This window comes from Passer montanus, unplaced genomic scaffold (genome assembly GCF_014805655.1).
Source record: "Passer montanus isolate IOZ18808 unplaced genomic scaffold, ASM1480565v1 scaffold29, whole genome shotgun sequence".
Taxonomy (NCBI): Eukaryota; Metazoa; Chordata; class Aves; order Passeriformes; family Passeridae; genus Passer; species Passer montanus.
The window spans coordinates 973,511-988,446 of NW_024367596.1; the positions used below are offsets into that span (position 1 = coordinate 973,511).

At 56.6% G+C, this 14,936-nt stretch overlaps 1 protein-coding gene across 6 annotated transcripts in view; it reads left to right on the forward strand.

The window, feature by feature from the left end:
- The window catches only part of KCNAB1 (potassium voltage-gated channel subfamily A member regulatory beta subunit 1), a 58,275-nt gene that overhangs the window by 34,538 nt on the left and 8,801 nt on the right, over positions 1-14,936 (forward strand). For 4 of the 6 annotated variants that reach the window (XM_039713697.1, XM_039713699.1, XM_039713698.1 and 1 more), the window contains exons 2-8: positions 767-810; positions 7,351-7,388; positions 8,838-8,917; positions 9,559-9,603; positions 11,145-11,189; positions 11,732-11,775; positions 14,137-14,223. In XM_039713697.1, the coding sequence (XP_039569631.1) occupies positions 767-810; positions 7,351-7,388; positions 8,838-8,917; positions 9,559-9,603; positions 11,145-11,189; positions 11,732-11,775; positions 14,137-14,223 (383 nt within the window). The remainder of the gene's footprint in view (positions 1-766; positions 811-7,350; positions 7,389-8,837; positions 8,918-9,558; positions 9,604-11,144; positions 11,190-11,731; positions 11,776-14,136; positions 14,224-14,936) is intronic. The other 2 variants (XM_039713700.1, XM_039713701.1) reach the window with 1 other exon arrangement.

Genomic DNA, 14,936 nt, shown 5'->3' on the forward strand with positions numbered 1-14,936 from the left:
TCCAGTCAGGATGGGGAAGATTTGAGGATTTGTGCTGCTCTGGGTTTGGTGGGCAGGCTCCAGCTGTGCTTGCACTCAAAAGATGGATAAAAAAAAAAAAAGAAAAAGGGAAAACTAGAAAAGGAATAAAGAAGAAAAAATAGAACACACAGAAAAGAGGTCAGTGCCTGCCCTAGCTGTGCTGTGAGCCTGGGGGCTCGTGGGGCTGGAGATGCAGCTGCACCTTTTCAAACCTGCATCTTTCAGACCTGCAGGTCAGGTTCCCGTGTCTGCCAGCATCTGAAATCCCCATGAGCAGCACTAAATTTTGGGGGCAGCAGTGCATTAGGGGGTCCTGGAGGGGTGGGAGCATGGGCAGTCCTGCCCCAAGGCCTGGCTGGTGCTGGGATGCTCCTCAGGGAAATTGTGCTGTGGGAATGAAAAGCTGAAACGGCCAGGACATCCAGAGTGGAGAAATGGGCCGGGCTGGGAGCACAGGTCACAGCCTGGGGTGTGCTGCCCCAGCCTCCCCTGGCTCTGCCTGCGCCCAGCAGGGCTTTGCCTTCTCTTTTACTTCATTTGGCTGCAAATAACTCAGCAGGAAGGGCAGGGGTTTATTCCTGCTCCTGCCCAGGTCCCAGCGTGGGAGATCTGCCCCTCCTGGAGGAAAGCACACATTTGGGCAGAAGCTGGGGCTTGTCCCCTGCAGCTGCTGCCTTCCCTTGGGGTTGTGCTGTGTCCCTCACGGGCTGCCCTGCATTTTCTAATGATGTTCCTTTCCTTCCAGAAACCTTGGGAAGTCCGGGCTGAGAGTGTCGTGCCTGGGGTTGGGTGAGTACCTCTGGCCCCTGTGCCCAGCCCTCCGGGGAGCTGTAAAGCAGTTTGTGCTGTAAAACCCCGTGGTGTGCCCAGTCCCGGGGAGCTGTAAAACAGTTTGTGCTGCAAAACCCCGTGGTGTGCCCAGTCCCTGGGAGCTGTAAAGCAGTTTGTGCTGTAAAACCCCGTGGTGTGCCCAGTCCCGGGGAGCAGCAGGGGCAGGGAGTGTCCCCAGGAGCGCCAGGGCCAGCTGGGCTGGGGCAGAGCCCCATGCCCCCGGATCCCCATCCCCCGGATCCCCTCCCCTGGGAGCCCTGTTCCCCTGCTCCAGCAGCACACAATTCCATACTCTGCTCTGTCCCCTCTCCGTTTCGTGGGGAAGGGCTCTGCCCCTGCAGAGCTCCTGCTGCTGTCACTCAGAGTGTGTCACTCAGTGCTCTGAAGGGCAGCCCCTGGCGCACGGGTGGTGCTGTGTGCTGGGTGCCAGCCCTGCAGGGAGGACGAGGAGGCTGAGCTGTGCTGGGAGCTGCTCCTGCAGCCCCAGGGATGGAGCTGTGCCCCAGCGCTGCCCCTCCAGCCCGTTCTGCCTCCTGGGGGCACGGTGCTGCCCCAGGGAGGTGCAGAACCACTCAGTTCCTTAAAGAACGCCTGGGAAAGGCAGCAGCCAGCCCAGGCTGACTATGAATTGATAAAATCATGGAGTTCCATGGCACTTTTTGTTTATTGCTATGCAGACAGAGCACGTGGAGGGAAATGAGGTTGAGATCAGCCTGCAGTGTTGGAGTGGTTGCTGGCCCACAGAAAGGGGGTGCAGAGGGGAGGGAGACCCTCCCCTGGAGCCCTGGGGTGCCAGGCTCGGCCTCAGGCTGATCAGTGCTTCAGGTCTGCAGGGTTTAGCACTGCTCCATCACACAACAATAGCAGGGCTTAATCAGTTGACTAATTTAACATTTATCAAGTGACTCAATAGGATTTGCTATAAGCACAACAGTAGCTTAATTATGAATCCAAGCTAATTACGAATCTGAGATGGCAACGTTCATTCTGCACTTACTCAGGGTATTTAAATCAATGGATGTACCCGCAGACCCAAGGAGTCTGCAGCAAGCTTTAGACCTGTGAGATAGTCAGGGAAGCACTGCTGCCTGCAGACTCACACCTGTGGCATGCTTGGCTTTAGTCATCAGGAAATTTCCATCCTGGCTGCACCTTGGGTTGGTAGTTACTGGAATGTTCTTTGAGAAGTCCAGTTATAATAACAATAATATTATTTAACAATTCTATTATTATTATTAGGTCAGGGCAGCCTGGTCTCCTGGGAAGAGTCCCTGCCCAGCAGAGGGGTGGAATGGGATGAGCTTTAGGGTCCTTCCAGCCCAAGCCATTCCATGGTTCTGTGATTATTCTGCTCAGGCTGTTCAGACAGAAAATTAACAGCCTTGGGGCTGTTTGTTGGCAGCCAGGAGCTTGGTAGAGCACAAGCTGTGAGAGCAGAGAGTGCTTGGGGTGAGTTCTGGGGGTCAGCTGCCCGGGTGAGCAGTGCCAGGGTGGGGTGCTGCTGCCTTGGGGCAGGGGAGGAGCTGGGGGGCTCTGCCTGATCTGCCCCCAGCCCTGAGGGATTTGGGGTTAAACTGGAGGGAATTGTGAAAGTCACCCTGTGGCACAGGAGGGAGAAGCAGACCCTGCTCTGCCAAGAGCTGCTCTGGTTAAAATAGCCCAGCCCTGGAAAGGACTCGCCTGGTCTGTGCAGAGCTTTTATTTATCAGTTTTATTGTCAGCCTCACAGCTTCCCCAAGTGCTGCTGGGGTGCTGGGGGAGAAAGCCACGGGAAGGAAGTAGCAGCAGGAAAAGAAAAAGAAAAAACAACAAGCAGTTTTGCAGAGCTTTTCTTTGATTTGAAGAGGAGCTGCAGCAGCATCTAAATATACTGAGCCTTTGTGAGTGCAGCTGTGCAGGGCTGGGGGGGCTGCTGGGCACCTCCTGCTGCTCCAGCACAGCCCTGAGCCCCTGCCCGTGAGCAGGGACAGGGGAGCTGCCAGCCTGGAACCCAGAATAACTCCACATTCCCTGCTCTGGGCAGGTGTTCCTCCTGGGGCACAGCACCTTTTCTGCTGGAGGCTGTTTTGGGTTGGAAGGACCTTAAAGCTCGTCCTGTTCTCTCCTTGACATGGCAGGGACACCTCCCCCTGTCCCAGGTGCTCCTGCCCCAGTGTCCAGCCTGGCCTTGGGCACTGCCAGGGATCCAGGGCACCCTGTGCCAGGGCCTGCCCACCCTCCAGGGAAGGATTCCTCCCCAATATCTGATCTAATCTCCCCTCTTTCAGTTTAAAACCCTCCTCCTTGCCCCACCTGTCCCTCTGCAGATCGCCCAGGTGTCTGCTCCCAGCTCTGCCTTATCTGGCTTTCCTAAATGCTTCTCTCTTGCAGTTCCCCCAAAGATAAATGCGTATCCCTGTGTTCTCTGCAGCATGAAAATCCAATTTAGGGCTCACTGAAGCTTCTGAGGGCTCAGCAGTCTTCCTCAAAAGTCTTGCAAAATCTCAGCAAGGTGGGAGCGTGCTTCATCCTGCAGGATGAGAAGTGGAGGGGAAGGGGAAGTGGGGCAGAATCTGAGGTGGGCAGGCTGGGAGCAGGGACCCTTGAGGGACATCCTGCTCCTCCTGGCTCAGGGGAAGGAGCCCCTCTGCTGGCAGGGCTGTCTGGGAGGGCCCTGAGCCCCTCAGAGCGGGGCTGAGCATCATTCCTGTGGAGCTGGGGCTGCCCAGCCAGGCTGGCAACATCCCCGAGCTGCTCCTGCTCCTGCCTGGGCTGGGCTCTCCCCTCCTGCTTGCACGTTTCCCCCAGGTGAGCCTTCCACTGGGGACCTGCCAGCCTGGCCCTGGGCCGCTGCCAGCCCCTTTCCTTGGTGAAACGTGACTCCAGGCAATGCCAGGTCACGTTTTTCACCTGTGCAGCTCAGGGGGACCCTGCCTTGGGCTCCTGCAGGTTTTGAGACAGCCTTGCCCTCAGGGAAAGGAGCAGGACCAAGCTGCCATCCCAATATCCCCAATCCCACGGGCAGAAGGCCTCAGGTGGCTGCAGAAATGGTGTTTTGTGAGCCCAGAGGGGGCAGGGGCTGCTCTCCCCTGGCCCTGGGGGTGGGCTTTGGCACGGGCACCGTCCCTGGCAGCAGCAGCACGGGCGGGGGCTCAGCCCTCGGCTCCCGCACAGGTGGCACGTGTGCTGGCACGCTGTGACACTGCTCAGGTGGGCTCTGCTTTGGCACCACGCCCTGCTGGGCTGGAGAGGGAGCCAAGGCAGGAATTCCCCTTGGAGGACAGGATATCCACTTGGAAAACCTTTTCAAGGCAGGAGGGAGGAAGGTGATGGGCAAGGGCTGGGGTAGGTGAGAGAGAGACAGGGACTTGGACAGGGGAAAGGAGCAATTTTAAAAAATATATCTCTTTCTCCAGTATATTTTTCTCCCCAAATGAGTGTGTTGGCTGAGGTTGTGAATCATCCTTGGCTGTTGTTTGAAATGCCAAATGCGCCTTGTGCTTTTTTTTGCCTTTTGGAATTTGCAGAGGGAGGGCAGCAGCCTGTGCCACGCTGTGGTGGGGCTGCCTCCCCTGCTCCTCCTCCCAAAGCCGAGCCCTTCCCTTCCCCAGCTCTGGAGCTCACCCTGCCGAGCCCAAACTCACATCCCTGCCTGGTTTTTGTGCTGATTGTGGGGAAAAAGACCCCTGGGACCCCCCAGCCGTGTGCTGTGCTGGTGCTGCTGTGCCCCAGCTGGGCCTGGGGGCACAGGGTGGCACAGGTGGCCTCAGGCAGGGCTGCCCAGTGCAGATATTCCCAATGCACACATTTATTCCTTGCATTTCAGGAGTTTAAGGTGCCTGTTGTTCTGGTTTGGGCTCTCAGGCTGTTCTCCCTGAGCACATTGGCGCTCAGTGGGACGTGCTTTGTGTCAGAAGGTGAATTCTGAGAGGATGTGCACTCTGTGGGGAGGATGAATAATCCTCTTCCTTCTCACCTGTGCACCTGTGTGCTGCTTATGCAAAAGGGAAAAAAAATCGCTTTGAGATAAACAGTCTCAACCCATTTTTTTGGTACAAACACATTTTAATGCATTCCTGTAAAAATAACACCTCTGAAGCTTTAACATGGAAATCAGCCTTCATTTGGTTATTTTTTTTTATCTGCATGAAGAAGCTTAAAGATAAAATGAAAACAGGTTTCAGTTTTATCTTTGTTGTGCAGGACCAGAGCATTTAAACTCCACTAATCCGAGAAAATACCTCTCCTGAGGTCTGGAGCCAGCAAGGTGCAGCAGGGGTACTCCTGTCCCATTATTGTTATCCTCATAGAGCTAAAGAAAATACAAAACCAGCTAGAAAATGTGTGCTCTTTGCTCATTTGTTTAGTTCCCATTTCATCTCTGATCTCTGGCAAACTTGGCTTTTCCAGCTCGGGTTGTTCTGCAGGAAGTCAGGAGTTGCAGTTTGAACTCACACTTTGTGCATCTTTAAATAGCTTTATTTGCACTGAGGGAAACCTGACGTATTAAAAAATTCAGCTTGGCCTTTTTTTGAGGGAAAGAGAGCGAGCTGCAGCTGCCAGAGATGATGGGTGCCTGGTTCTGAGCAGGGCTGATCAAAGCTGCCCCAGCGCCTCACCCCTGCCCGGGGTTCCTGTCCCAGGGACCCCGTCCCTCTTTGAGGGTCTGGCAGCAGCTTTTGCACCTTTCCAAGTGCAGGCAGGCAGGGCAGCTGCAATTTCTGCTCCTTGGCAGCGTCAGGGCTCGGCGCTGGCACTGCAGTGCCTGTCCTGCTCCATCCCTGCTGCACGGGTGGGTGGGCAGTGCCACCCTGCCATGGCAGGGACATCCCCCTGCCCCAGGTGCTGCCAGCCCTGCCCAGCCTGCCCTGGCACACTGGGGAGCTCTCACTGCGTTCTCAGTGAGATTTTCAGCTGGATTTCCAGCTCCAGCTGGGAGCCTGAGCCTGTTGAGGTGAGCACCCCGTGTGTGGAGACACGAGGCTTGACTTCATTTTCAGAAGGTTGATTTATTATCTTATGATATATCTATATTATATTAAAGTACTACATTAAAACTATACTAAAAGAACAGGGAGAAAAGAAGGATTAAACAACAATAGAATAGTATGTATAACAAATCTTGTGACTGTGAGTCCAGTGCAGCTGCACCTGTGATTGGCTCTTAATTAGAAACAGCCACCATGGACCAACCTCAGCTGCACCTGTGGCATCCCACAGCAGCACACAGTTATTGTTTACATTCCTTTCCCGGGGCTCCCGGCTCCTCAGGAGGGAAAATCCTAGCAGAGGAATTTCATAAAATATCGTGGGAACCCCTGAGCCCCTCGTAGTCAGGGCAGGGGGGTCGTGGGAGCCACGTGAGCTCTGCCCCATCCATCCATCCATCCCATCCATCCAAGGAATGGCCGAGTTTGACATCTGGGTTTCCCTGCAGCTCTGCAGGAGTGAGGAGGAGTGTGCCAGGCTCAGGGGGCACCGGGGCAGGCTGGCAGGAGCTCGGGGGGCAGGGGTGGCTGGGCAGGGCTCTGCGTGGCCTGCAGCCTCCCCAGCTCCTGCTGCCTCCCCCTCCTTAGGAGATCTGTGCTCCTAAAATAAAGACATGTATGCAAAACCCAGATACAGAAATCCTGTTCCTGTGGGAATTCCCGGGGTTGGACCAGCTGACCTTTAAAGGTCCCTTCTAACCCAAACTGGTTCGTGATCTGGTTAAATCCACACGCTGCTCCCACCACAGGATTTTTGTTTTTTAAAGCAATGATCACAAAGAGATAATGCCCCAAGTTTTCCTAATAATAGACCAGAGTCAGCAACTGAGCCTAGACTGCAGCAGCTTCAGGACACAGCCTGGAGAAAGCAGTGCCCTTGGGCTGGGCTGGCACTGGACACTGGCTTCATGGAAAAGTTCCCAGGAAAATGTCACTTTGGCTTGGAAATCTTTCCTGTCAGAAGAAATAGTTCTCTTTTTTATGTCTTTTCTTTTTTTTTTTTTTCTAATTTTGACTTTCAGGATGCTAAATGCTGAAGTACAGATTTAAGGAGAGTTTCATTCCCCAAATGATGTGTTGTGGCAGCGTCACGGATTTTTTCCAATTTGTCAAATTGGAGCTTTGGAAAATGATTTCTGATTTGGAAAGAGCTTCAGATTTCAGGGCCTGGCAGTGCCCAGGGCCAGGCTGGACAGGGCTGGCGCAGCCTGGGACAGTGGGAGGTGTCCCTGCCATGGCACTGGATGGGATTTAAGGTCCTTCCAACCCAAACCATCCCATGATTCGAATCCAGCTCTGTGTTTTGGCACCACAGCATCCCCTGGGATCTGCCCTGGACAGCGGCCTGTGCCAGTCCTGCCCTGGGAGCAGGTGCCCTGTCCTGCCTGGCTGCAGGAGCTCTCCTGGGGCTGCACCTCGCCCTGAGCCAGTCACCCCATCTCACACCCATTTAATCCCAGAGGGAGTTCTGGAAAGTCTCATTTTTGATGTCAAACCCTGTTGTAGTAACAGATTATTTTGCTTTTTCCAGGGACCTGGGTCACTTTTGGAGGTCAGATCTCAGATGAGGTGAGTGCCTGGAACAAACCCTGCTCTGGGATATTTTTAAATGAAATTGTGGCTGCTGGAGAGACAGCAGAGAGTCACTCCACAGAGCTCTGCCACAACCCCCTGATGAAGCTGACATTTCCAGAGATGGACTCTCACAAGCCCCATGCACCCCTCAGGGCCATCTCCTGTCCTGTGCTGTCCCCAGCAACGTCCCCTCCTTCCCCTGGGCTCCTGCAGTGGGAACTGGGAGCTGTTTTTGTGTGTGGACACAATGGGCAACAGCCCTAAATACAGGCAGGGCTGGCCTTACAGAGGTGATTCATTTTTGACAGAACAAGCTGAAGCACCTGAAAGTGAGCTGGGGTTTCCTCCGTGCTTCTCCCTGGAGCAGATGGCTCCCGAGGCAGGGAATCAGCCCGGAGCCCTGGGCTGCACTGAGCTCCTCTGCAGCCAGCTGTGCCAGCTGTGAGCGCCAGGGAGAGCAGCTGCCTGCCCCTGGGACGTGGAACACGCCCAGAACAGCTCTGGCATGAGGAAGAGAGCCCTGGAGCCTCAGTTCCTAGGGGTTCTCCTTTAAAGTCACTTATCTGTCGTGGTATTGCTGCTTTTCCCCGTGGATCCCGGGCTTTGTTCCCATGAATTCCCCAGCTTTGGTCCCTCTCATGGCACTGAGGGACGATGACCAGTCAGGTGATGGTCAGTCAAGGCTTGTTTTGATGTCTCTGGTCCTCCTGCTGCCCTTGGTCATCATAATTCCATGGAAAAGCAGGACAAATTCCATGCAAAGCAGGACAAAAGCACAGCCCTGTTTGAATTCCCCAGCTTTGGTCCCTCTCATGGCACTGAGGGACGATGACCAGTCAGGTGATGGTCAGTCAAGGCCTGTTTTGATGTCTCTGGTCCTCCTGCTGCCCTTGCTCACCATAATTCCATGGAAAAGCAGGACAAAAGCACAGCCCTGTCCTTGGGGCTGCCCTCCTTGGGATGCTGAGCCAGAGCTGCCCCTTGGGGTGCAGCAGGAGCCCCAGGGCTCCCCAAAATGCCCTTCAGTGATTTCCCCACGCCAGGGCATGTCAGAGAGCTGCAGGACAGGCTGGCAGGCAGCCAGGGGAACTTTAACCCCCCGTTCTGTGTTAAACCCTGTGGGGCTGCAGAGCCTCTCCTGGAACCCTGTGAAATCCTTGGCTGCCTCCCTGAGGGGAAGCTCCTGGGAGAGGAGATGGGTTCCTGCTGGGGCACTTGGTGTAAATCCGAGTTTTGGTGTCCCTCCCTGCCCGGGTGCCCTGCCGGGGGTGGCAGGGGCTGGCACAGCCCTCGGGGTGTCCCCTGGGCAGGGGCTGGCACAGCCCTCGGGGTGTCCCCTGGGCAGGGGCTGGCACAGCGCTCCCGGCTGCGCGGAAGGCTTGTCCCCTGTGGGATTTTCCCCGCTGGGTGTGTTTGTCACCGGGCTGTCCCCGTGCTCCCCAGGTGGCCGAGCAGCTGATGACCATCGCCTACGAGAGCGGCGTGAACCTGTTCGACACGGCCGAGGTGTACGCGGCCGGCAAGTGAGTGCGGGCAGGCTGTGCCCGGGGATGGGCAGAGACACCTGGGCAGGCTGTGCCCGAGGGGCTGGCAGAGCTGCACCTGCCTTCCCCAGGCTCTCTGCTCCCCCTCTGATGGGCTGGGCTCTGGGCGTGCTTGGAAAGCCTCTTTATCCCGGAGTGGGACAGGAGCACCTTTGTCTTTGGGGCACTCATCAAACAAACCCAAACAATTAACCCAAAGCCTCTTGTACCCTGGAGTGCACCACTGTTGGCACGGGGAGAAAAATGCCCTGAACAGATGGAAAATGGATCTCAGTGGTGGTGGATGGCTGGGGCTGTGACAGCTCCAGGCAGGGATCCTGGGGGAGCCACTCTGGCTGCTCTCCGAGCCACTGTGGGGTGGGGGGACATTGCCTGTGGGGTGGGGGACACCACCCGTGCTGAATGGGACTGGGGTGACTGCCAGGCTCCCAGCTGGGCTGGGACATCGTGTCCTGCTGAGGGACCAGGCACCAGGGCCCCTGGAAGGGGCAGTGGGGGACAGCAGGCTCTGTGCTGGGTGGGTCTGTCCCAGCTGGGGGTCACTGTCACCGGGGGAGGGCAGGGCTGGGTGGGGGCACTGAGCAGCCCCTGCCCCCTGACGCTGCCCTCTTCCTGCACAGGGCCGAGGTGATCCTGGGGAACATCCTGAAGAAGAAGGACTGGAGGTACAGTGTGGCATTTTCCCTGCTTTGGAGAATTTCCCCTGTTGGGTGCTGCTGCCCCAGCACCCGCTGGGTGCCCTGGTCCCACAGGGGCACCACACCTTCCCAGTGCCCGGGGAGGGGGCTCTCCTGGCAATTGGGGTGTGCCCACCCCCTGTGCCCCCCGTCACACCCCTCGGGGCTGTCCATCCCCTGTGCCCCCTGTCACACCCCTCGGGGCTGTGCCCCCCCTGTGCCCCCTGTCACACCCCTCGGGGCTGTGCCCACCCCCTGTGCCCCCCCTGTGCCCCGTGTCACACCCCTCGGGGCTGTCCATCCCCTGTGCCCCCCGTCACACCCCTCGGGGCTGTGCCCACCCCCTGTGCCCCCCGTCACAGCCCTCGGGGCTGTCCATCCCCTCCCGAGTGGGAGGCCGGGTGCTCTTGGCACCCCGTCCCTGCTGGGAACGCTGTGGGTTTGGGATGCAGAGCTGTGACAGCCTGGGAGGAGGTGACACCTCTCTTAAAGGATGCTCATTAGCATATGCTGTGGAGTTTTAAGGGATTTGCATCATCTGCAAAGGCCTCCCTGCAGGTTCTACGGGGGTCCAGCCGGGCTCTCTGCAGAGCCAGCCCGGGGGATTAGGGGGGTGATTGATTACTTGGTGAGAAATACCCCGGGTGATGTGCAGGAAATAAAATGAAGTCCAATAAAAGCTGGGGAAATTGTGTTGCACACGTCTGGTTATGCAGCAAGGCAGCTGGAGCATGATAAATCTTTGATTTAATATCATGTAGAGCTTACAGATTAATTCAGATGTCTCACACTCGAGTTTAATAACTCTGGGAGTGCTGCCTGGCAGTGAGAGGCTCGTCAGGGCAGGGTGGCAGGAGGGAATGGCACTGCAGCCCCTGGAAAAGGGCTGGGAGCTGCTCACTCAGTAATTAAACATGTCCAGGGGTTTGGTCCCCTCACTTGGGTTACCTCTGGTCTCTGTCCCCATGTCCAATCCCAACTTCCCCTGATTCCATTCAATTTGCTCGTGCTCTGGCTATTTATGGGCATATTTTACCAAACACTTGCAGGATATTTCACTTTGCACCTTCTGGGGGGCTGAGGCCCAGCTCCCTGTGCTGCTCACCGCTGCAGAGGGACCATGCCCTGAGCACTGTGGTGCTGTTCCCTGAGGCACCGGGCAGTTCCTGGGGTCTCCTGGCTGCCAAAGTTCCATTTGCAGGGAATTCCCCCAAACCAGCACTGGGTCAGTGTCTCCTCAGCATTTCACAGCTGCTCTTGTCTGTTTGAGCTTTCCCAGCAGGAACCCTGCTCCCAGGTTTTACAAGGTCCTCATGGGCAGCACCTGCTTTGTGACTGTTATTATTGTTAATATTTTAAGAATTAATATAATTTTCTTTTTTTTTTCACAGCTGCTCTTGTCTGTTTGAGCTTTCCCAGCAGGAACCCTGCTCCCAGATTTGCTGATGGGCAACATCTGCTTTGTGACTATTATTGTTATTATTGTTATTATTTTTAAAATTATATTAATTTTCCTGTTCTTTTTGCAGGAGGTCCAGTCTGGTGATAACCACAAAGCTGTACTGGGGTGGCAAGTAAGTGTGACAGTCCCTTGTCCTGTTTGCTGCCCCAGCCCTACAGCCAGGGCAGGTTAATGCTGACATTGCATTTCTGTTAATCTTGCCAAGTGTTTTAAGGACCTGGAGAGGAGAAGGCTCCAGGGAGAGCTCAGAGCCTGGAGGGGCTCCAGGAGAGCTGCAGAGGGACTGGGGACAAGGATGGAGGGACAGGACCCAGGGAATGGCTCCACTGCCAGAGGGCAGGGATGGGTGGGAGATTGGGAATTGGGAATTCCTGCCTGGGCTGGGATTGCCAGAGCAGCTGTGGCTGCCCCTGGATCCCTGGCAGTGCCCAAGGCCAGGCTGGACACTGGGGCTGGAGCACCTGGGGCAGTGGGAGGTGTCCCTGGGACAGTGGCAGGGTCCCTGCCAGGGCAGGGTGGCTCTGGGTGGGATTTAGGGTGCCTCCCAGCCCAGCCAGCGTGTGGTTCTGCAGTTTTGGGGTGTTTAAATGAGAGCAGGGCTCCGTGCCCCCGGCTGTGGGCACCCTCCCAGCCGTGCCTGTTTTTGCCTTGCAGGGCAGAGACGGAGCGAGGCCTGTCCAGGAAGCACATCATCGAAGGTACGGGCTGTGCCAGGGCTGCCCCGGGTGGGCTCTGCCCCGCTGGCTCCCCGGGCTCCCCGGGCCCTGGGGCTGTGTGATCCCGCTGCCCCTGTGCCAGGGCAGCTCCCAAACTCATCCTGAAACGCCCAGAGTGCTCCCACGGATGGCTTTGGCTCCCTCCCTGGAAGCAGCCCTAGCCCTGGGCTGATTTCCTGCCTAGGGTTAGGGTTTGGGTTTTGAAAAGCACAAAGCCCAGGGCTCCAGGCACGCTGCAGCTGCAAAGGGCATCCCAAGGGGAGCACAAAACTGCCACAACATGCCAAGTGTCAGGGAATGGGCTGCGCTGGCAGCCCCTGCCCCTCATTCCTGGGCACTGCTGGGTTTGGGGAGCCCTCTGCACCCCCAGCCCTGCCCCGTGGGGCCAGGGGTGCCTGGGCTGCCTTTGCAGCCGGCAGGGGTGAGGATGAGGATGTGGGCATGGTGTCAGCCTGCAGAAATGGTCTCTGGAGGGCTGCCAGCCCCCGCTGGCACGGCTGAGCCCTGCTCCTGCTGCTGCTCCTGGAGGGCTCAGCTCAGCGGGCTCCATCCCACCCTGGGGTTACAGCCAGCCCCTGCTGCCCTCCCTGCTGCTCTGCCCTGTCCCTGTGGCCGTGCTCCTGCAGGAGAGGGGACAGCAGCAGCTCTGTGCTCTCCTTGTGCCCTGCAAACCCTGGCCCTGTGTGCCTGGGCTGCAGCAGAGCTGCCCTGCAGGGCTCGGCTCACAGCTCAGGGGCAGCAGTGCCAGGAGCAGAACTGTGCCCAGGGTCCAGGACCAGCACTGTCCCCTGTGACCCTGTCCCTGTGAGAGCAGCCAGCCCTGGGCTGGAGCAGGAGCATCTGCAGCTCCTGGGCTGCTCCCTGCAGGATCCTGGGCTGGGGAATGCTGTGCAGGGGCAGTGTGGGCAGTGCCAGCCCCCAGCAGGGCAGTGCCACCTCCCAGCAGGATCCTGGGCTGGGGAATGCTGTGGAGGGGCAGTGCAGGCAGTGCCAGCCCCCAGGACAGACTCCTGCCCAGCTCCTTTGCTGTGTGACCCGTTTGTGCCCCTGTCCCCCCTGGGACGTGCAGAACCCGCAGCTGGGGGCTCAGGGCTGGCATCCTGGGGGCAGCAGCTCCTCCTTTCTGTGCTGCACAGCTGGGAGATGGCAGTGCCCAGCTCGGGTGGATGAGCGGGGGTCAGCAGCCCCTCCCTGGGGTGCAGCTTTGGCTCCTCCATGCTCCCCCTTCCTGCTCCTGGCAGGTTTTATCCAGGATTGCCCTGCAGAGTTTTATCTTGGAGTGTTTGCAGGATCCTGGGACTTTCCCAGTAAGGTAATCTCGGAGAAAGCTTTTCTTGTATTCAACGTTTTGTTGAATTTTCATCTAAATAAGCTTCAGTGAGGCAGTGGCACTGAAAGAGCTCAGATGTGTCACAGGCACTCCAGACCCATCCATTTTCCATTTTTTGTGGAACTACTTTGTGAAATGACAGAAAAGCACTGGGAGGAATTGGAATAATTTCACAGAACACCCAGCAAACGTTAAGGTCAATGAGAGATATTTTATATTTTTGTAGATATATATTTATATATATCTGTGTGCGTGAGAGAGAGAAGAGGATTTTTAACAGTTATTTTCTACAAATCTTCCCAAGAACAAAATGTTTTTATGAATGTTCATGAAGAATGAGTCAAAATAGAGCAGGCTGGAAATGTTTGCTGAATTTTGAGCTGGATGAAATGCCCATCCTCTGCTCGCCCTCTCTCATACACTCATACAGGGATATATAAATATATCTGCAGGGGTTTGGTGCCATCTCCCATCAGATCCTCACAGGAAGGCTCTGGAAACCTGGGCATTTATGGACTGAGCTGCAAAGGGCTTGCTGTGCCAGGCTCCCTGGGCAGCGTGGGTGGGCACAGCCCTCCCTGATGCTTCACCTGTTCCAGTGGCCCCAGTCAGCCCCAGTGCCCCCATCCTGCCCCTGGGGCTGGGGCAGGAAAGGCTCCGTGGCAAAACCCAGATGGAATTCCGTGCAGGCGGGAGCAGGGCACTGAGAGAGTCCCTGGCAGGGACAGCTCTGTGAGCAGGGCTGGTCAGCACAAATCTGAAGCTCTGACCTGCAGCACATTCCTGCGGAAGGAGGGGCTCTCTGCCTGGCCAGGCTGGTGCTTTCCTCTTCAGATGCTGCAGGGACGTGGCACAGCATCATTCATCACCCCTCTCACACCCCAGGTGGTTCTGTGTGTGTGTGTACAACAATACAGGTATTTAAATACAGCAAGCTGTGGTTGGTGCCGTTTGGCCCTGTCCGAGGCTCCCTGTGACCCTGCCTGTGCTTGTCTCTGCTTTGCCATGCCCAGGGCTGAAGGCTTCCCTCCAGAGGCTGCAGCTGGAATATGTGGACGTGGTCTTTGCCAACCGGCCGGACAACAACACCCCCATGGAAGGTTGGTGGGAGCTGCCCTGAAGGGGTTAACCTGCAGGGCCTGCACTGAGTGGGGCAGGAAATGAAAAATGATTTGTGATTAATTGTTCAGGTGGAGCGGTTCAAATGTGAAATACCTCGTTTTGGCAGCCTGCTCCATGGAAGGTGTCCCTGCCCAGGCAGAGGGCTGGAATTAATGTCCTTTAAGGTCCTGTTTAAGGTTTCAGTGTCTTCCCTGCCACGACATGAGTTTGTATGTTTTAGAAGGAAATGGAAGTTTCCTTTCTGTCCCAGAAAGGAGTGGCTTTAATGTTTGGGGCATTTCCTTTTCCCAGTTCCTCCAGATGAAGTGGATTTGTGGCTGGGTTTAAGGCAGGTGCCCATGGCAGATGGCTGTGGTGGATGGTCCATGGCAATCAAACGGAGCTGGAGCTCTGTCAGGAGTGCTGGCACCCATTTCCTTGCTGGATGTGGGGCTGTGCCCCCAGGGTGACCCGTGGGTGCCCCCAGTGCGGGTCAGGGACCAGCCTGGGATTTTAGGAGCTTCCCCAGGAGCTGCTGAGGTCAAGGAAGGCTCTGTGCTGTGACCTCTGTGCTCGGCCTGCTGTCACTGAGCAGCGTGGAGGGGCTCCTGTGCCCAGGGCACAGCTGATCCCACACCCCAGAGCCAGCCTGGCAGCCAGGCACAGCCTGTGGCGCTGCCTGAGGCTCCAGCAGGGTGAAAAAAGGGACATT